Source organism: Amblyomma maculatum, chromosome 2 (assembly GCF_055883805.1).
Source record: "Amblyomma maculatum isolate TAMU_Amacu chromosome 2, ASM5588380v1, whole genome shotgun sequence".
Lineage (NCBI taxonomy): Eukaryota > Metazoa > Arthropoda > Arachnida > Ixodida > Ixodidae > Amblyomma > Amblyomma maculatum.
Genome location: NC_139345.1, coordinates 2896544 through 2917779, shown reverse-complemented (window position 1 = coordinate 2917779; position 21236 = coordinate 2896544). Strand labels below are relative to the sequence as shown.

The 21236-nt window shown below is 44.2% G+C and overlaps 1 protein-coding gene across 2 annotated transcripts; it reads right to left on the bottom strand.

Moving 5' to 3' along the window:
• Positions 1-5275: 5275 nt before the first annotated feature.
• LOC146197840 (salivary anticoagulant protein P23-like) lies at positions 5276-18550 on the bottom strand. Of its 2 annotated transcripts, none has more exons than XM_084593089.1 (6): positions 18458-18550; positions 9839-9900; positions 8000-8089; positions 7546-7673; positions 6395-6574; positions 5276-5743 (listed from the first exon to the last, which is right to left on the bottom strand). In XM_084593089.1, exons 2-6 carry the CDS (start codon positions 9882-9884, stop codon positions 5444-5446), a joined length of 744 nt encoding a protein of 247 aa, XP_084449215.1. In that variant the 5' UTR covers positions 9885-9900; positions 18458-18550; the 3' UTR covers positions 5276-5443. The 2 variants fall into 2 exon arrangements, with proteins under 2 accessions (XP_084449215.1, XP_084449216.1); XM_084593090.1 differs by having other exon boundaries at positions 9839-9903; positions 18458-18514.
• Positions 18551-21236: the final 2686 nt, after the last annotated feature.

The window sequence follows — 21236 nt, the reverse complement described above, 5'->3', positions numbered from 1 at the left end:
TTTTTTTTTTTTTAATCAGAGGTGCGTCAACATTACGAAAATATCGAATAGCGTATCGAACATCACCCGAATCGATCATTCGAACGAATCCACTAGTGTATGTACAACATCATTCGAAAAGAAACATTTCAGATACTTTTAGAATACCTACGTCGCATGAAGCGTGAAAGGGGCTCGCCATAGTTTCCTTCAACGAGCGTCTAATAGTATGACAACCGACGCTGTGTCCTGTCCTTTCGACTCACAGTGATTTTACGGTGCAATGATGTGTTGAACGTCGCGACGCGGTCCATTCGTGAGGCGGCGCTTTATACATGGCCTCTGGAAGATGCGGTGGGACTCGGGCAAATTTAGCAAATCATACCTTGATGCTCGGTCTCGGAGATCACGCGTGGCTGTCACCCACGTCATGTCCCGACCTTTAATGTAGTCTATTTTGTCATCAGCAGCAAAAGTTAATTTTTCCGGTAACCTATAACTTCAAGATTATAAGTTAATATACCGGCTTCACTCAGCGACCTCGAGGCTGTGATCACTGTTGCATTTTTTTACCAGCTACAGCTTTAACTTCACAAGGTATTGCACTGTACCACAACATCAGCGGTGCAGCTTCAACGTTTCGCACGGTTTCTCATTTTGTACGAATATTTGTGAAAGTAGAGAAGATTCGATCAGTATTCGGCTAACTGGTGCTATCGCTTTTTGATTCACATGATATTCAGTATTTAGCTACACTGTTCCTATTCTACTCAGTCTACAAAAGGCGTTATTCGCACGTCTCTAACTTTTACTTGGCCTTTAAGTTAGTTTCGCTCCGTTTAGATTTGTCAGGACCAATCAGAATATTTCAACGTTGATGCAGCCCAAGTTTCGCAACCTTACATTCTCTGCTAGTTTAACTCTCCACGAATAATTTTCGACGCCCTAATAGTTGGTTGAAATGTAAGTAAAACTCGTTTTCATTTAAGACAAGATGCATTTTACAGAGCTATCCCCTCCGAAGAACGGGAGTTCAACCCTAATGCAAAGCAGGCGTGAATCTTCACTCATTGCTCGGTGGTTTTTGTTTTCATGCTGCCTATTCATGATTGTGCGAATAAAATACTGAATAAGTAGAGTTATCTTAATAAGGCACGCCGGGACGTCCCACAGGCCCGCTTTGGGCGTCCATGACAACTCCCAAAGTTTATTCAGAAGTAAACAGAAATCTTTTGATTATACAGAAGGTTACAGAAAGAGGTCCCAAAGTCATCTCGGAGTCTCATAAGTCCGCTTTGTCTCCTCACACGTGATTGGCCTGTTCGCTGAATTTAAACAAAGCCAAGCCATACATGCTGGTAATCCGCTAGTTTTTCGACTGTTTCGCGGACTCTGCTATTCTTTGTTTACTGTGGAGCGCATTTCCTTTGCCTGCTGACAATCATGGTTAGTTTTCGCGTAAACGCTTTACTTTAATAGCCCCCGTTATAAGCACCTTGCCGCCCGACGATACGCCCTTACGATGTACGACCTTAGTGTCGTTGATGTGCGGGCGCAACCGACGGTGTGCTGCCGCGGCTGTAGCGAACAAGCCGACACGTGGCAGCCTTTAAGAGTCGGTGACTCACAGGTACGTGTTCCTCGCTCTGGCCTCCACAGGGAGCAGCTTATGCGTCCCTCGACGTGTGTCATTCCCCCACCAACGCTTTATTTGGCGAACGAGCGCCTAAACCCGCGCGTGAATAGAATACAACTTGTCCTCTCTGACCACCGTTGTTAGGGGCCGCGTGAGGCAAGAGCTTTTCGCACGCCGTCGCTCCAATGTCCAAAGCGTGAGTAAACAGGATGTGGTCGCATCGCACAGTACTCGCCATATTAATGGATACTAATGTCCCCGCGCATTTACTTTGAAGCGCACTATATGCGGTGATCAAGTGTTATTATACCATATCAGTAGAAGCTATAACTTGTAATAGTAACTGTACTAGTAGCGATGGTAGTGGCAGTGGTAATTGTACCAGCGCACTAACAGCAGCATTAGTAGTAGTAGTGGTGGTGGTATTAGTAGTAGTGCAAAACTTAATTGTTTCTAAAAGAAGGATTTTTTGTATTTATTTATTATGTATGCCATATTAACTTGCGTGCAGATAAATGAAGGGGAAATGAGGGTGCTCGTTATAATACATCAAGGAAAGAAGCCAACAGTCGGCGAGGCCAGGGAAAGCATGGGAGATTGTACTTTGTCTTTTTTTTTAATTTTTAACTTCGATAATTACATAAATTAGTAATGCAATCTGTTTAGGGGAAAGATGATTAAACACAAAGTAGAAGAAAAAAACAACATGCCGATGGTGGGAACTGAAACCGCGACCTCCGAATATCGCGGCCGGTGCTCTTCCAACTGAGCTACATCGGCCGCTGTCCCCCCTGCTACTTTCTTGGGTATTAATGTTGTCTGTATACGAACCTTTAGAGTGTTCACCAGCGCCACCCTCAGCCATAGCGGCGGACGTGGAACGTCCTGTGCTACCGCCAGCGACACGTACAACGTAATCAAGAGCGAGGGCGAAAGCTGTGCTAGAACCCTCTTACGCTGCCTATGGCTTCAAGACTGCCAGAACCGAGACCCCCGTAAGCTACAAGCAGATAAATGAAGGGAAAATGAGGGTGCTCGTTATAATACATGAAGGAAAGAAGCCAACAGTCGGCGAGGCCAGGGAAAGCATTGGGGATTGTACTATGTCTTTTTTTTTAGTTTTTAACTTCGATAATTACATAAATTAGTAATGCAGTCTGTTTAGGGGAAAGATGATTAAACACAAAGTAGAAGAAAAAACAACGTATCGATGGTGGGAACCGAACTCACGACATCCGAATGCATGTACGATAAACTTGAAAGGCTTTTAAGTAATGCCCAAGGTATGTGGGTACTAGGTCGAGTGGGACTGCACAGGATATTGCGTGCCAACACCAGTGACGTCACTGAGCCGCTGTTCCTATGAGATAGGGGTCCATGTTCAGGTACGGGCTGGAAGAAAATCTCTCAACACCTCTCCACCATCCCGGATAACACATGTGTATTTGGGACGTTGTACCCCGTTTAGGGTACCATGTATACTAAAATATGCGCACTGCCACGGGAAGAAAAAGCCCAACGAGTACTTATGCTCACATTTAAAGGGCCAGGAAACAGTGTAACTAAGTAAAACTTTTTTCTGTATGTTTCTGCTTCCTGCCCTCAAGTAACACTGCGCTTTAATTCGCCTTGCTATCCACTCTTCTACAAAATGGAGCTTTCGTGTTCCTTCTGCACTAATGTGTACAGAATTTATCTTGAAAGATAAAACTAAATGTAATTGTTCTCTCATGCTTCGCTTCTCCTCCGCTGCTATGAACAAGGGGCATCATTCATAGCCCTGTAGAAATAACCGCATCGATGCCGTCGAAGCTGAGAGTGCTCGAGTTTCGAGCTTCCTCTTGTTCGCAGTCACCAAGGCGCCCCACGGCTGTGTCGAAGTTTTTGAGTCCGACCGCCGTCACGTTCACATTCACGTCTCGGTTCAGGTTTACTGTCTTGTCCACCTGCGAGACGCAGATGCTAACTGCTTGAATGCGGCCACAATTCAATTGCGTGGTGGAGCCAACCGCAAAGATAACAAGCGAACTTCTGTTAGTCATTTTCGACATTTAGAGATCAGAATTTCCGTTCTGCTGACGGCTCTGCGCCTCGCGTACGCATATTGTGAACCAGACATGGGTACTCGGAGTTCTGGAGTTAAATAAAATAAAGTCTGTCCTTTGCTAATTTCTGTTGCTTCTGTGACTGACGTCACCGAATCGTCTTTCTGCCCATTTTCTTGCTCTGGTGTTTTTTTTTTTTATTTATTACAAAAGAGCTTGAGAGCTGCTTGCCCATCTGAGGTCGTAGTAAATGCAACAAACACTCATCTAAACGGACGAATTCCGTACGCTTGCAAAGCCGGTTTTATGTCCAGGCTTTGGAGGAGGTGGCATAGATTTAGAGGAAAGATTGCTTCTTAATTTGTACAGTGAGAAAAAAAAAACAAAGGGGGGGGGGGGGGACATACTGTGTGGCTTTCTGATTGCGAATATCTTGCTGTACGATAAGGGGCGCTGGGTACGAACCCCGCATGCTGCTCTAAACGTTCTTGCATTGATATTCCATACAAACAAACTCACTCTGTGAAATGAAGCGGATGTCGTTGCGCATGAGCACATATATAGTACTCTCCGCCTTATACGCCCTGTAAGTCTGAAATGAACACGCCATAGGTTGGCGTACATGGCATGGAAGCTTATCTGCTTGAGCATGATCGTAGCCGTGGGTCCTCATCAATGTTGCATGATGCACACGGCGTCCGGTTCTTTTGGGCGAGGACCAGAGCCCCACCTCTCCAGGTATTGGATGCGGCACCACTTGCTCTGATTTCAGGAAATGTAGTACTTTAGAGAAAAAGGTTCCCTCAGCTACTTGGATGGCATCTGCTTGTAGTAACCCTGCTCCCCGGTATGAAGGTCTTGTTTATTAGTATAAAATAGCGAGTTAAACGCTGGAATTTCACAACTGCATCTCGAAGTTCTAGTTGCGCAGCCTTGACGGCAACACTGTGGCACAACACAACCACACACTCCATCTCAAGGTTATTCACACAATGTCACTCACAGCGCTCACCATATCTGCATAATAAGGCAGTCAAGGAAACGTGCATGGAAACAGTACCCGTCCGTGACGCGCGGGTAAGAAGTTGGATTCCACCACGTGACCACCCATATTTTCTTTCAAGCGATGTCATGACGTGTAAATTCATCACTACGTCATAACCACTTTTCGCAAATCATGATTTTTCATCCGCGAAGATGCCGCTGTTTCCGCCGAACCGTACATCTAAAGGTATCGCGTTAAAGCTGGCACAAAGAATTCGTGTATTCCTTTGTTCACCGGTGGGGCAAGGACATGCTAATTGATCGAGGTGACATGTTGAAAATATAATATGGGTTTGGCAGATATGCGGCTGCAATGTTTATGAATGACAAACTTTTAATAAACAATGTTTGAGAAAAACAAAATGAAGGGCATTACTTTTTACTTACTCCCCCCTATTCCCGCCCGTTTTTCGCACTCCTTTTTAAGTTCTTAATTCATCTCCGTCTAGCCTAAACTAAAATTCTGAATAACTGGTGTCTTTAAATAATTAGGCTGCTTATGCTAAAATCCCACTAGAGCCAATTGACGTGTTTGCGTCCGCGCGCGTAAAAGTGCAGAAAGGCTTGCAAGACTGTTGACGTGTACAGTTTATTTTTATTTTTATGCTATACAATGCTCGAACACTTTCCAATACACTTGCTATTCATTTCGTAGCTCATGACACAATCATGACAATTTTCGTGCCCTCTTTTCGTTTGTCGGGGAAAAACCCCACATAGCGGTGTTTGAAGAGCTCGCTCACTGCGTCATCGGGCCAAAGGCAAAGTCGAGCACCCTCTTGTAAGGGCCGTACAGGTAGGAGTATAGTGTGTCCCTCAAGTATTTACTTATGTAATATGTGAACTCGCTCATTCTAACCGCGTTCAGGTCCAGGTTGTCCCCAGGCGTGACGTAGAAGTCGGCGTGCCGGATGACGAACGTGCGAATATAGCCTGGTCTGTTGGGCGCCTTAGTAAAATCGAACACCCCGGTAGCATTGTGTACGACACCATCGACGTTCACCGATTTTACGGTGGCAAGAATATTGTCTCCTTTGACCTGCAAAAAAGAGGAAACAAAATATTATGGATAAAAAAACTGGGAAATAAATATCCAGGACATCAAGAACAAACTGACAACTGCCCTTACTCTCTGCTCGTGCCACCACTGCGGCAGTATTATTACGTCTTCGGTTTGGTTTATGGGGTTTAACGTCCCAAAGCAACGCAGGCTATGAAAGACGCTGCAGTGGAGGGCTCCGGAAGTTTGGATCATCTGGGGTTCTTCAGCGTGCACTGAATTCACACAACACATGGGCGCCATTTTTGCTTTCCGCCTCTATCGAAAGGCGGCCGGACTCGATCCCGCATTCAGGCACAGCAGTCGCGCGCCCTAACCACTGCATCCCCGCGGCGTGTATATATACGCCAACGAAGCATGAAATCATGACAATGGCCTCATCTTCCGCATTTGTGGGAGCGTTCTTTTGTTGCTGCAATGCATAGCTTAGAAGAACGAGGACCGAAATGAGCATACTACGGGGCATAACTCCGGGAATTGCGCGCGAAGACCTGTGGTGGAAATCAGCCAGTTCTGTATAAAAGTTAAGCGTGATAGTTGTTTCAGGGCGTTTTCTTGAGATCGCGAGTGTGCGGCGTGTGAGCCATAAATGCGTCTGTTGTATACAGGGAATGAGGCATTCATACGTACCACTGTGAAAACATCCGCGGCGATGCCGTCAAAACTGAGCGTGCAAATGATGCTCGAGTTGCCGGCCTCCTGCCTTGGCTCGCAGTCGCCGAAACGCCGGATGGCCGTGTCGAAGTTCTTGAGCCCACCCATCGTGACGTTCACTACCAGATCTCGGTTCGTGATGGCTGTCTTCTCCACCTGCACAGAGGATGTGCATTCTTGCTTGAACGCTGATACAATTCCTTTACCCGTTCGAGGAAATGATACTAGCAAGAAAAAATACACCTGCTTTCCAGTATCTATAGATCGCAGTGCTGGCGTTCGCTAGGAATCTTGAGCCCACAAAAAGTGCGATAGCTCCTTTGATCTAAAAATTGTGGCAAAAAATTGGACAAGAATCCACACATGCACTAAAGCGGCTCTTGTTTCTTCAGCTCAATTAGTTTATATATATATATATATATATATATATATATATATATATATAACAGAAAATGCTGCTGCAGCGTCCGAAGCTTTTAGGCGAATGCCGCAATTATGTATAACCAAAACAGATTAACCTTGACCTGGTGTTTATTGATAATCACAGTACCAGTACCGCACGTGAAAAAGGGCGCTTTACAAAACGAAGTAGCTCTGTAGCATGTAAGCATTTTACCTTACCAAGGCGCCAAAGGAAACCTGAAAGAAGCACAGCAGCTTTTGTTGATACACATACTTTTAAACTGCCAACTTGCATGCCGGGATCCAATTATTTGAGGGTTGGCTTGTGAGCTCAATTTTAACGCTTCATAACCGAAAAGTCACGGCATATGTTTTGGCTCAATAGATGTTCCTCTCCTGCAGTTGCTTCTAAGCCAACGTTTTTTTCTTTTTTTTTTTTTTTTTTTGATCTCAAGCGATACATGCAAGCATGCAAGTTACGCCTGCTTTCTGGTAAATTTTATGATTAGTTTTTGTTGTGTATCGCCAAGAATACTGTGCGAATAGCACTTCAAGTAAAGCCTGCCAAGTACAATAGGCGCTGTCGTGGCAAGGCTGCCAGCTGCTGCACGCACTATGGTAAACGGTTCACGCATCCCGACGTGCCGGGCCAAAGCAACATCGCTGGCGTACAAGTCCGAAAAGAAGACACATACAAGCGTGTAAACGGAACTAGTAGCACTTGCCGTGAATGTGAATGGAGACAGTGGCGCTGATGGGTATAAACCAGGCGTTTCTTTTATGAGATTGGGCATCCTTTCCAAGAAAACAAAATCAATGAAGTGGTTCGCTTGGGCCACGCCGCTCGATCCTCCTGTGGGAAATGCGAGTCAGTCTCTGTTAGCTAATGTTTCACGTTCTAGTCTTTGCTGACAATTTCATGCGCGGAACTCACTTCTGATTTCTTTGCAAGCGCGTGTGATTGTTGGCATTTTATTTTGTTATATTTGGTTCATTGGCAGCAAAACTGTGAACCAAATCCACGTTTGGCCCCCTATCAGTGTTAATGTTTTCTGTACTACTCCTCCTCCCCTCTTTTTTCCTAATTGTTATTTATTGAACCCTCAGGGCCGGAGACATTATGTGATGTCCCGCCAGAAATCTTCAGGGGCGAATAAATGATGATGATGATTATGATACCTTTATTCGGCAAGCTGTCTCTCTCCAATTGACCCAGGGAATCTTGGACGACATCTTGGCGATCGTGACGGTCATCAGAATGAATGCTACCTGCGGGAAAATGAATCAATGTACACGGATACATTATTTTTACATATTTCGCGGAGCGTATTAAACATAGTCAGTCGAATAACGAAATCCCCTTTAGAGCTGTGCACATGCTCGCACTCGGTACGAAAGCCTGGGCCGAAAGAGGCCGTTTCGAAGTTTTCTAACTTGGACTTGGACTGGACTTGAGCCAACGTTACTAGACTAGCTAGTCTAGTAACGTTGACTTGAGCCATGGTATATCCTTGGCGGTCAGGCTATGGCTCTCTTGTTGAGTACACGCAATTTTTTGCGAAACTGCGGATATGCCCATGGCGTCCGGCATAAATAACACGGAGTTCACTTAGTCTATATAGCCAACCAGAAGTGAATGTACAAAAATGGAAAAAAAGTACATGCGCTAATAAAAATTAAACGAAATATAGTGGGGACATTAGAACGCCTCTTCGGTTCTACCAAGTACCATAAATGAAGAAAAGCTGCCTCTTCTCGACGCCTTCTTAGGCATCCGCTCTAGAATTCGCGCTGCTCTGTCGACCCTCACAAGTTGCGCATAGTCTCGACATAGCCACGTTGAATGCGGGAAAATGCACCTGTGAAAAGCATCCGGGGCGTAAGCTACCGCTTAATTCATGTTTATCAGCCCATCGATGGCACCTTACCGGTGCCGTGAAAAGCATACGTTAAGAAAAAAAAAATGCCGAAGACCGTGCCCTTTCGCAGCTTTCGCCTCCTCTGTTGATTATATTCCGTTGTGGTAGGTAGGACCGGGCTTTTAATTCTAGGACACGACCGGGCCGGCCCTCCTGTCGATACCTTATAATTGTGTTCCTGCAAAGATCTAGAGCCTTCGAAATGACACAATCTATTCTGTTGCGACAACGAACGAATTCCGGTCGAGCAGAAGAACCTGCCGCCACAGAATGGGGGGGGGGGGGGGGGGGGGGGGGATGTCATAATTAGGGAAGGGCTTTCTATTCCTCCATCATCTTTTCCTTTCCTTATGTGGAGCCGTTCTTCTTGTTCACTTCCGGGAAAGATGGGAACCCTAAGGGACAGCCCATTTCCGCTTCGCTAAGTTTATATTCAGGTAATATCTTTTATTATTTTAGCCAATTCCGCCGAAAGCTTAGCTCGCGAAAATTAAGTGGTTCCCAGTAAGCAGACCCTTTCGCAAAATACTACAGTTAGTATTTAAATATAGGTACGCCGCTCCTTATTCGCCGCTCCTCAACCGAACTGGATGCAACGATGCTGACGATGCCGTGTGTTGGAAAAAGAGCTCGTCACCGCTACACCGCGTGCATGCCAACGTGGCTAAGGCATGGTGGTGCTCTGCCGCAGTTTCGATTTCGGACGTAAAAGGTTAAACGAATTTGTTTTGCAGAGCCGAAGAGATTCGCATTTCCGAAACAAGGTAATATTTATATTATTAGTGAAAACCTACAAAATGAGGCCAATAACAGTGCTTTTTCATAACGCCATTCACTGATTACACATTTTTGTATGCGCATTAAAGACGCATGTTTCTTCGCCTTTAGTTGATACTGCGATGTGCATAGTGGATATCTAAATATTTGGTAACTCCGCAAATTCTTACGTCACTGCATATGTTTCTGAGCCTAATTTGATAACTCCGCGTAGCCACCGTCTGTACGCACGTTCTTGAGCCAACTGTATCGATCTGTGTGCATTTGTTTTCAGTGCGTGGCAAAGTTCTCATACGGAGGCAAAAAGGCAAATCGAATTTACCTAGTAAGCAGGCGATGATAGTGGTAAGTAGAGCAGCACGCTTCATAGTTTCTTGTAATCACCTGCTTGGGAGAACAGAAGACATGAAACATTTTTAGACCACCTTAGCACGAAACTTAGGTAAATAAGATGAAAATTCGTGCCTGAATTCAGGCCTCGAAATAAATAGAAAATAAAATGCAACAAACAATGCATGTTGCTGTGTAGATGCGGCTTTAATTAAGGCATTGTAATCAAGTTATATTTCATTCTCTTTCTGCCGGTGATATTTACACAGAAGGAAATTGTTCCGTGATCTTGTAACTTCAAAGAGTAGTCAACTACATTTTCAGCCCTAAGTACAACACTTAAATATATATTTACTTTCAAGGTTAATTTTATTAAAATGGACGATCATGACACGAGGTGCGGGACGTACAGGGAAAAAGAAACGTGCATGGCATGGACATTACCCAGCAGAAGCTACCGAAAGGAACTGGGAGCAACACATAACCCGCTTATTAACTTGGCACGGTTAAGAAAGTATCAGGTAGGAAAGGATTGGCTTCGCTGCTCACTTCTCTCTTATTCACTTGCGTCGCGTACATTCACTCCTGACCAATATGCACTTGCTTCTCGCCTAATTACTACATAATCTCTTAATTTGTGCGCCTAATATCACATGCGCATATTAAATAGCCTGCAATCGTAAGCTACTATTTTATGTGACAGACACAGGTATCTTTATTCAGGTTGTACCAACGGGATCGAGTATATAACAGCCGAAGCGCAGATGTCGGTGGCGTGCTCAACTTTAGCTCAATTCTTGGTTTATTTTACCCTGTAATTTATTGTGAGATGTATTATATGCCGCTTGCTCATGCTTTGCCTATAAACAGCCGGCAGGGTTAGATATCTCCTGGCACGAATGATATCTCTAGCGTGTTTTATAAGAAATTTTCGCCTTGCCTTGTCTTGCTGGAAGTTTCCCCGGCATCTTATGACGCTGGTTTTCTGCTTGCCACTTTCTGTTCCGAGCATACTATATTATCACTAAAGCCCCAGACAATAATCGCTTTAAGACTAACGAAGAGAATCGACCGAATCTTTTGTGCAAAGTATGTTACAAACTTTTTGCTAAGTTGTTTATTGCCGTGTGCAGTAGTAACAAACTTCATAGGATCGCACTAAGTTTGCGGCATTAGAGGCAGCAGTATTAAATCCCACCTCCACATTGTTCGTTCGGTATTGCAGATGCATGATATGAGGATTGAACGTTCACTGTTGATTAATCGAGGCACGTTTGATCCTCAAGAGTACCGCTGTGTGCTTCGGGACGGTCTCACGCTGACATTTCCTGTGAAGATTTTCGTCTGCACCACCCCTGAGCCAAAAAGTATTTCGCCTTAAAAAGAATAGTATTCGGATTTTGCCTGTTCTGATAAACTGAATGTGCCTTGTGATTTGTTTATATAGATGAGACTAATCAGTTTGTGGAAGAACCGTGTGAAGGACTGTCATGTTGTATCTTCGCTAGAAGTGTGTGTTCCGAGAGCGGTGCGCTTTGGTGCGGAAAATATATATTGCCGCTCAGCATATGACGTCACTTTTTCGACCAATGCGAATTTTCTCGCATTAAAATTCAGTTGGCTGGGACAGAGTTTACGGGCAGGCGAAAAAATGTAATTGTCCCTTTTTAAGAGAAATTTAATTTTCATTCGTTACACTAAGGCCATCTACTAGGTGGTGGCTGACTTGAAAAAAAGAGAACGCTGCAGAACGCACATGTGACATGGGAGGCGAATTCTTCGATAGAAACAGCGCACAGCTACATGTCGCATCTAAATTCACCGGAGGAAGTACAGTGGGGCCAACCATTTTAAAATTCTTTTTTGATACCAAAGTATGAAGAATTTTCTGCATATTTTCTGCATGTGCAATATTACCTCGCCCTCATCTGTGTGAGATACTCAGCGTAGCCAAGGGCATTCTCTATAGCGGAGCAAGTTTTCGTAGCCCACATTGAAGCTTAGCTGCTACAGGGGCGTGCAGTATATCAAGAAAAATTAATAAATGATTAGTTGCGTTCTTTGTATGCGTGAAAACTGAAACACAGTATAAATCTTGTTCGATTACCTTTTGAGGCGATTGTATTGTGTTGTCCTACGGTTTTGTCAGTTCTGACTGGGAATGTAATCTACTTACAATTACGCAATTTTGAGGAAATATTTACAATGTAATTTAGATTTTTGCATTAGTATTTTGCCATGTGTGCTTTTTACTGTTGCTGCTTCTCTACGTTGTACCTAATCTGGTATTTATATGCCGGATTATCCAGGTTTCAAAGGGTTCAAGTGAACCAAGCCTCCCGTTCTCAACCCCCCCCCCCTCCCCCCAGATTGAAAAAGAAAAAAAGCTGATTTTCAAATTTAGTTAAAAAAATTGTGAAATCATTTTCATGATTTCATATGATTAAAATTAAGGCTCATGTATTTCAATGTCGAATGCATGAATAGCTGTTCGTCGCATCGTACGTAATATCAAAGCCATCTTCATATTTCGCCAGTCAAAGTACAAAACTTTGTGCTCGCCCAAATAGATGTAAAAAATAAAAACGGATTTTAGCTGGATCTATCTGGTTTCAGTTAGTTTCAGCAGGCCCCAGATGGTACTCAACTGACATTAACTAGTTCCAGATGCCTAACAGATGGAAGTCAGCGGGCCCCATTTGGCGGTCAAGTAGAACCAACGGGTTCCAACTTGCTTTCAGTCAGCTCGTACCAGCCGTTAAATCAACTGACCTCTGTAAATACCGCTGTTGAGGTCAGTCGTGTGTTTTATTAATCTGGCCGGAAGCAATGAAAGCAGTGACAAAACCAATAAATTATTATTTGGAGATCATGACTGTTTATAGCTGATGGCCGCTTCAGTAATTCCACTAAGCGTAGAATTTGTCGCTACTGTGAGCGGAGACGCGAGATTCTCACGTGGGTGAATTCTCATTAAGAAATTTTTCGTATGTTCTGCGGGAAAATATATGATCAGGCGATGTTCATAAACAGTCCGTAGATTCATCGGGTAAATATAGCGCGTGTTCTCTGCAGGAAATATTAAAATGCGTCGTCTCAAACATGACACTATGGGGCGGGGTAGGGTAATGAGTGCTATAGGGGCCGTCTTAATATATATATTTTTTTAACTGGGCCCTCATCAATGTTAATCCGCCCCTGTTTTTAAATGGATCATTATTTGCCAAGATCGCTGGGAAAAGCACTCGAGTGGTCGGGTTCGATAACTCATCGCCATATCACAAAAATGTCCAAGTTAGATTGAATAACACTGAGGACATAGGCGATCAAAAATAATGTTCATACTCTGCCCCTCAGCTCGCACACACCAAACAAGCCGGGACTACGGACAGCCCATGCCACTTGAGAATGCCGGTTGAGAAGGCTTGCTCAGATTTCTTGCTCTATATCAGAAATGGAGGGGAAGCTAAGAACTTGTGGTGAAGTGTCGCATTGCTCGGCTGCGAGCAGCAATTTTAGTAGTAGTAGTAGTAGTAGTAGTAGTAGTGGCAGTAGTAGTAGTAGTAAAAGTAGCAGTAGTAGTAGTAGTAGTAGTAGTAGTAGTAGTGGTGGTAGTAGTAGGGGGGCGGGGGCGTAGTGGTGGGGTGGTAGTGGTGGTAGCAGTAGTACTGGTAGTAATAGTGATATTGGTGGTGTGTTGCGTAACCGAACGTTGGTTGCCACGGAAACCACACTAAATGTGGGGCGATATGGAGGAAGGTAACGCGCAGTCCAAGATTATAAGTATACAAACCCATCTCATTTTACACCAACACCTGCTCAAAGTCTGTTAATTGGGATTCACGTAGCTGTGGTGGTCGCAGTAGCAGTAGTAGTAGTCGCAGTGGAAAGTAAAAAAAAAATGTTCTCTAACTATACTAAATCTGAAATGTCGCAGAACAAAAATACGCCTCCCAGCTGTCATGGAATCTCTTGCTACACAGTGGTAACAGTCCTGAGAGTTTTTTATTATTATTTTTTTTTAGCTGTAGAAGTTGCCGAGGCCAAGAGGACTTGCCGACGCAGCTGCTGTTTCAAGTTGGGATATCTGAGCTCCCATAGCCTCGACCCAGGCGTTAATCGCTATCATGTTGAGCGTAAGCATTAGAAATGGCCCACATATCTGAGAAGAGAAACCGCCTGTCCAGAATCTGGCGCCATGCTTCCACTGTAATCGTCACGCTTAGACTCTCCATGCGACGGAGGTTTCCGATTTCTGATAAACTTTCTAGCTGACAGAGCTCCTTTTACCTTGATCCTTATAGAGAAAGAAAACTTTGTTTTTAAGAAAGAATTAAGTCAGCTAGCCTTAACCATGTCCTCATGATGCAGTAGGCATGAAAAATCTCTGACTCTCCAAGTTTCTCAGGTAGCCGCTAGTGGAGATGCTCCTACATTGCCAAAGTTCGTCTCGCGAAGCCCATAAAGTTTTTAAATATCACTATCTGTCAATCGCTATGATCATCGCTGAAGTAAGTTTTGGCATAATGAAGGTAGCTTGGTAGTCGGGGGCCACTTATCTTTGAATTTGAACTTATCATTAAAGCAATTCAAGTGATACCAGAATCCTCATTCTCCTAATTTCACTCTTGTGTGGTTGCTAGGGCACAAATTGTTATTCAAGCGCAAGTTCAAGGTTGTGAGAACTTTTCAACTGCATTAGTAATCTCGGAGGCACATAAACGCAGGTTCAACGCCCGGTAGCATATTTTACCGATGTAAGACATGTAAGCAAGAATAGTGGTGCACCCTACGTCTATACTGTTTTTGACCGCCCACGATGATCTGCGCGCACACGCAGTATTGGTCTGTGTGTGTGTGTGTGTGTGTGTGTGTGTGTGTGTGTGTGTGTGCGTGCGTGCGTGCGTGCGTGTGTGCGTGTGTGTGTGTGTGTGTGTGTGTGTGTGTGTGTGTGTGTGTGTGTGTGTGTGTGTGTGTGTGTGTGTGTGTGTGTGTGTGTGTGTGTGTGTGTGTGTGTGTGTGTGTGTGTGTGTGTGTGTGTGTGTGTGTGTGTGTGTGTGTGTGTGTGTGTGTGTGTGTGTGTGTGTGTGTGTGTGTGTGTGTGTGTGTGTGTGTGTGTGTGTGTGTGTGTGTGTGTGTGTGTGTGTGTGTGTGTGTGTGTGTGAGAGAGAGAGAGAGAGAGAGAAATAAACGACAGTTGTAAAACACCGATTCCACGCGTGTGTGTAGTTGCTTTCTTGCATCTTTTCTTGTAGCTAAAATTTATGCACTGAAGAAATATAATATGTAGTAAAAGTGAATGTCATGGCGGAAAAGTTGCTTGTTTTTTTTTCCTTACCTAATACAGCTGAAAGCATTCATTTGCTCAGGATTAGGTCTAGATTGACATATTAATTTACGAGCCAGCAAGCTTCTCCCGACAAGGCTGCTATGCGCGTCAGCATTTTTAACGGATTCCGTCGGTGAACTCTCAGGTATTTTAAGGCATCCTAGCTATTTAGGTCCTGAATCAAGTCTCAAAGCTCACATTGGGGCAAGGAATTGGTCATACTGGGAGGCAGCATGCTTTTGTTCGTGCTGGCCTGCCTGTAAGACATGTCATGGCGAGATTTTTTGGCTCAGTTCGAGGTGCGACTTATCCCCTTGCTGATGCAATAAAATTATTGTCCGTAAAAGCATCAGGTGCAAAATCTCTTAAACATTTAATTATTAACAATAATAAAGGAATGTAATATTTATATGCTTATGTTAATTAGTGTGATTGTCGTGATTCTGGTATACAGTAACACAAAGGGGTCCTGCAGAAACTCCTTCCTTCTTTTCGTTATGTTTTTTTTTTTTTTTTTTTGCCTGAGAAAGTCCAATTTTATCACCCATCAGCGAAGTTGCAGTGCACTTTCGGAGTGACATGCAAATAAACTAAAACAAATTCAGGGAGAGGCTAAAAAGAAACAATGTTGCGTTTTGCCATACGTCGCATTTCCCCTCATTTTTCTTCTTTTTTTTTGTCCGAGGGCAGTAATATAAATTGAGTTCAATTCTGATTTTTTGCGCAAGCAGTAAAGATGCTACGAAGTCTGCTCTTATATGTTTCAAAGCACCTACTCCCCCGACCATTCTGTCGGCAGTGGTTAAGTAAAAAACGACGTTGAGCACCGTAATATACACGAGTAGACTGACAACAGGCAGCGTAATGCGTTAAACAAGTGTTGCCAATGTATACTATATTTCTGGATCGACAAACAGCAGCAGCAGCAGGCTCCGCCGGGGTGGTACAGTGGTAAGACGCCCGACTACTGTGCCGGAGTTCCCGGGTTCGAACCCGACCACGGCGGCTGCGTTTCGATGGAGGCGAAACGAAGTGGCGTCCGTGTGCTGTGCGATGTCAGCATACGTTAAAGATCCCCAGGTGGTCGAAATTACTCCGTAGCCCTCCACTACGGCTCCCCTTTATCTCTATCCACTTTCACTCCCACCTTCATCCCTTCCCTTACGGCGCGGTTCAGGTGTCCACAGAGCAAGTGTGACAGATACTGCGCCTTTCCCTTCCTATGAACCAACCAACCAACCAGCAGCAGCGCAATACCAGCGAAGTAAATAAACAAATTAATGAGATAGCTAATTACATGGTGTGCTGACAATGCGGCAGCATTGAACTGTCAAGCCCGCTCGGTCCGCTTCTTCCTCTCCCTCTTTGCTGCTCCCCGCATACGCTCAGGCCTGTGCACTCAACGACATCTATTCATCTTCGTGACATACTTCCGCGCCTGCTCCGCTGGCAGAGATTCTGCAGCTCCGTGTCGGCCTGATACGCGCTGCTGTCTAAACAAGTCTGCGCACAGCCATATCACGCGCTCTCATGACGTCACACCTCCGTCGACCAACCAGCGAACCAATGCCGGACGTCGCCTGTGTTTTTTTTTTTTTTTTTCCAACGAAGTTTCTAACATTATCGAATTAATAAACGAGTAGCCAGGGATCAATGAACCGTGAAGCGCGGAAGAAGAAACTTGTATTCTGACATTTCTTTCGCGTTTCCTCCACTTTTGTAGTTGGTGACCCAAGCTGTAGTTCATTCCAAGCTGCTTTGTGCGCTTACACCTGAAAAATGCTTACCAGGAAAGGAAGTGAATTACTGACGTCGCTGCTTCGCTCGCAGCACGTAATTCGAACGACGCGTTATATGCCGTGAAATGATGAGCCAGATAGTTAAGGGCGTAGAAATAGCTACATTCCTTCCGAGATGACAGCGAAACAGCGAGAACTGAGCAACCGTCATATTCTGAGACGTGTTGTACCAAATTCGATGCTTATTGAAGATGCAGAAAGTCAAACTGCGAAAAACAACAGTAAATTTAAAAAAAGTAAAAATCCTACGCTTGCGAAGAGGTACTTCTTCGTCTTAGTATGTACGCATTGACGAGATAAAGACGCTGAACAGCTGCGACAGGACGCAGGGAGTAGACAGAGAGTGTATACACATATACTTCCTGTTTCTTGTGTCAGTAACGCTGCACATTCGCATAATGCAGCTATTTGCAATGTTCCGCCGTGGCTTAGTCCTGTACATTGAACGCTATCGTTTCCTCTAAGGACTGGATTAGAATGCGGTGTTAGCGCGTACTTGCAGGAGGCTGAGTGATTTTCTCTCGGTTACTTCACCAATTTCAAACTCGGAAGATTGAATGCATGCATAATGTTTTCAGGATCAGTGAACAGGTCCCTGTGCAGTAGAGGCAAACGACAAAAGAGAAGGCAGGCGCGATAAAAACGAGTTAAAACGGGCAGTAGTTTAAATTTTACACCAGTACGTTGCCAGTCAGGACATGGTTCTAAGAAAGAGGCGTGTTTTCACCATGTCGGACAAATTTCTTAACACGAAGAAAAGATTTCTGAACTCTGTGGACGCTGTACCTTCTTTAGGGCGTCCTGTAGCATACCTCATCCCTAGAGGCATTCGGTTTCATGTTGTTATTAATGTGCCGATTCCACGTTATTTTGTTTTCTTGGGTGCCTGTGATATGGTGGAGTGGAATGGCGCTCAAAAATGATGATCTCGTGGCTCGTTCTGATTGCATTGATTTTGTTGAAAATGTCTGCAAATGTATTCGAAAACCACTGCTGGTGTAATTAACTAACTTAATTGATAGATATCCTTGTCAAGGCGTTTTTTTTTTTTTTTTTTGTGTGTGTGGTTAGCGTGCTCAGCTGTGGCTCTAAAAGCTAGTAGTTCGAAACATTGTGCACACCTGCTTTTTTTTCCTCTTTTGTTAATTTTGCTTTTTAAATCAACGTTCCATCTACTTTACTGCTCCGAACTTTGTCCAACCCTGATTCTCTCCCACAGCAACCAAACTCTATTACGTAAGGAACAAAACCGCAAAAACGACACGGCAGAGTTAACACGACAACATAGAGCAGTACTGACAGCTGGCCAATACAAGGCCATTCTATACGACACACTGGTCCACCGTGTTTCACATGGGCGCATCTCGCGCAATAAACTGGTACACTAAATCTCCAGATGTTTATATTCCTAGCCATTTGACAAATCAAAAGGATGTGAACGCGTTGAAATTAACGAGACTGCGAAGCAAGCAAGCACACCTACCTCAGACGGGAACCCGGCCAACTTTCGCTGTCTGTGCTGCTGGTTTCAATGGCGGATCGCGAGAAAGATTCGCAACTTCGCGCCTCCCTCGCTTGTTTCCTCCTCCTCCTCCGTCACTGTTATCTTTTCTTTATATGTTTTACCCGTTCCCGTAGGCTTCGGGTTTCCTCCTCGGCTTATACGAAGGCCACTACGCGTGTTTAGGCACAGATGCTATAAAATATGATGCGTATCTCTCCTTTGTCCGGTGTCTGGTATACCGATACATTTGAAGTCGAATACACGATTTGGGACTCTGAAGCCGTCATAATGGTGGGAGCTATACTGAAGGAAGAAAATTGATTAATATACCAAGCAGCCGTTCAATTTCTTTATCGATGAGTACTTTGTGAAAGGCATATAATGCCCCTAACCATTACGTGTTTTTTTTTTCTGGTAGACGTGTTGCAAATATTAACATTTGTCACTGTTTACAAAATAAACATTATTATTACACTGTCACTCACTAAGTCAATCATTTTAGATTACCTAACTATTCTATCATACTGCGGGTTAGAGTCTACTATTGCTTCACCATCACGCGAAAAATTTCCAAGGAACACGATTGTGACATCATGCATCGACCATATATATGTACGTACCCCTAATAGCGACACTTCAGCATACGCGATAACAGAAAAGCTAGCCGACCATTATAATTCACGACTTGCCAAATAACTCTATATGATACCACATTCGTAACCTAAAGGGTACGAACTTGTAAAGATGTCAATAATCGTCAATCAGAAACTGGATAAAATAATCAGAGAATTTAATTTGGACTTGCTGAAAGCACTTTGCAATCCTTGTATTATTTATGTTTTTGTAAACGAATCCGTCATTTTATCCGCACAAAACGTCTGCTAATGAAAGGGAGACAAGATTGTTTGTTTGTTTGTTTGTTTTTGTTTTGTGGGGTTTAACGTCCCAGAGCGACTCAGGCTTTGAGGGACGCCGTAGTGGAGGACTCCGGAAATTTCGACCACCTGGGGGTCTTTAACGTGCACTGACATCGCACAGCACACGGACGCCACTCCGTTTCGCCTCTATCGAAACGCAGCCGACGAGGCCGGGATTCGATCTCGCTTCCTTGGGTACAGTAGTGGGAGAAAAGACTTGAAACGGCTATCACAAATACTAAAGGATAACCACTATAAATACCTACCCTGGAAAAGATTAAACGTTCCTCGGAAGATGAATTTCTGGATTCCGAATTTACAATGGCAAGAAACGGGGTCAATGCATCACTGTGTTCCTCGAAACGCAGCTGCTATGCGCCGGAATTCAAAAAGACAGCTAACAAGAGTGCGAAAACGTGCTCCATTGTCAATGGCTTGTGAAGAAATTCAGACAAACATAAATTATTCATCGACGAAGTATTTCACGGTGACCTCGTTAGTATGGCCAATTCATTCATCGAACACTTCGCGGCCGCGTCTCTAGATGTGACGCATACTGTCCTTGATACACGCGTAGAAACATGGCTAAAACTTGTCAATGCGTTTCAAGTAACCAGTCAACCTTCCTGACTGCGCGCTGAATATAAACGGACCATAAGCGTGAAACGCCGTGCGCGTGTTCTTGGTGAAGATGGACGCTTCTTCACAATCTTGCATTTGTGCTAATTCCTCTTGTTAATCGTGTCTGGTCGCTTTCAGGCAGGTTTTCTGCCTTTTACTATGGCATATCGCGAACAGTACTGAGCACATAACGCCTATTGCAAAAAGCGTTACGCGCCACTGGCCGCAATTAATTAGCCGCTACGGCGTTCAGATACTCAGCCCAAGGTCGTATAATCGAGGAAATGAACCTCGGTCAAGGCTGCCGCATTTCAATAGCTGTTCAATGTAAAAACACCAGTAATAATTCTGTCTCAAGTTCAAGGCCCATTGAGGACAAACAGCCGCTCACCGGTAGCAAGGCAGTGTCCCGTTTTATAGCAAAGAAACAACTCTAAAAGAGACCAGATCTTACACAAATTACAAAAAAAATAAATAAAACCTAATACATATGTTACAGTTACCCGTAGACGTCAAATGTCAAACGCGGATTCATGAGGGCATGCGCTGTACCAACAACTACTTCGGAACAGTGGCTGCCTGTCCTCTTTGGTAACGACGGCAACGCTGTTATAGAGTCGGGGAAGAGCTTGACATTCATGGTGAAAAACAGTGCAGACTGCCAGGAAGGAAAAATGAAAGAGGACAAGCATTGGTTCCAACACTGCACCGAACGCTTCACAGAAGAGCTGAACGCCGCAAAGCGAAGAAGACTCATTGACGGACTAATGGCAGCCCCGTGATGGTAAAGGTTCCATGCAGAACAAACTCCGGAGCGACGAGTACACCATCATTGGCCACTTCTGGTGCATGTAAACAAACAGTTTAAATATTATTTTAATGATTTCACAGTTTACCTACGATTTTCATTCCTTCGTGAAGAAAAGCGAGTACCGACCCTAGAGCAGACTGCGAAACTATGAAACATTATTTCAAAAACTATGCATATTTAGTAAAACAATAATAACGTGCGCGTGGAAGTAACTTCTAGCTGTCGGCACTGGTAGGGAGTGTGACCCGTAAAGATCAAAGAGATGCGCATGCAAAAAAAAAAAAAAAAAAAAAAAAGCCGCTGCTCTGTTTTTAGAAGTGACCCACATTTTCCAGGAAATAACGCGTGTCCAGTAGCTGGTCCTGTGCAGTTAGTGTAAATATGACGCGAGCGCTTAGCCTGCTGCGGA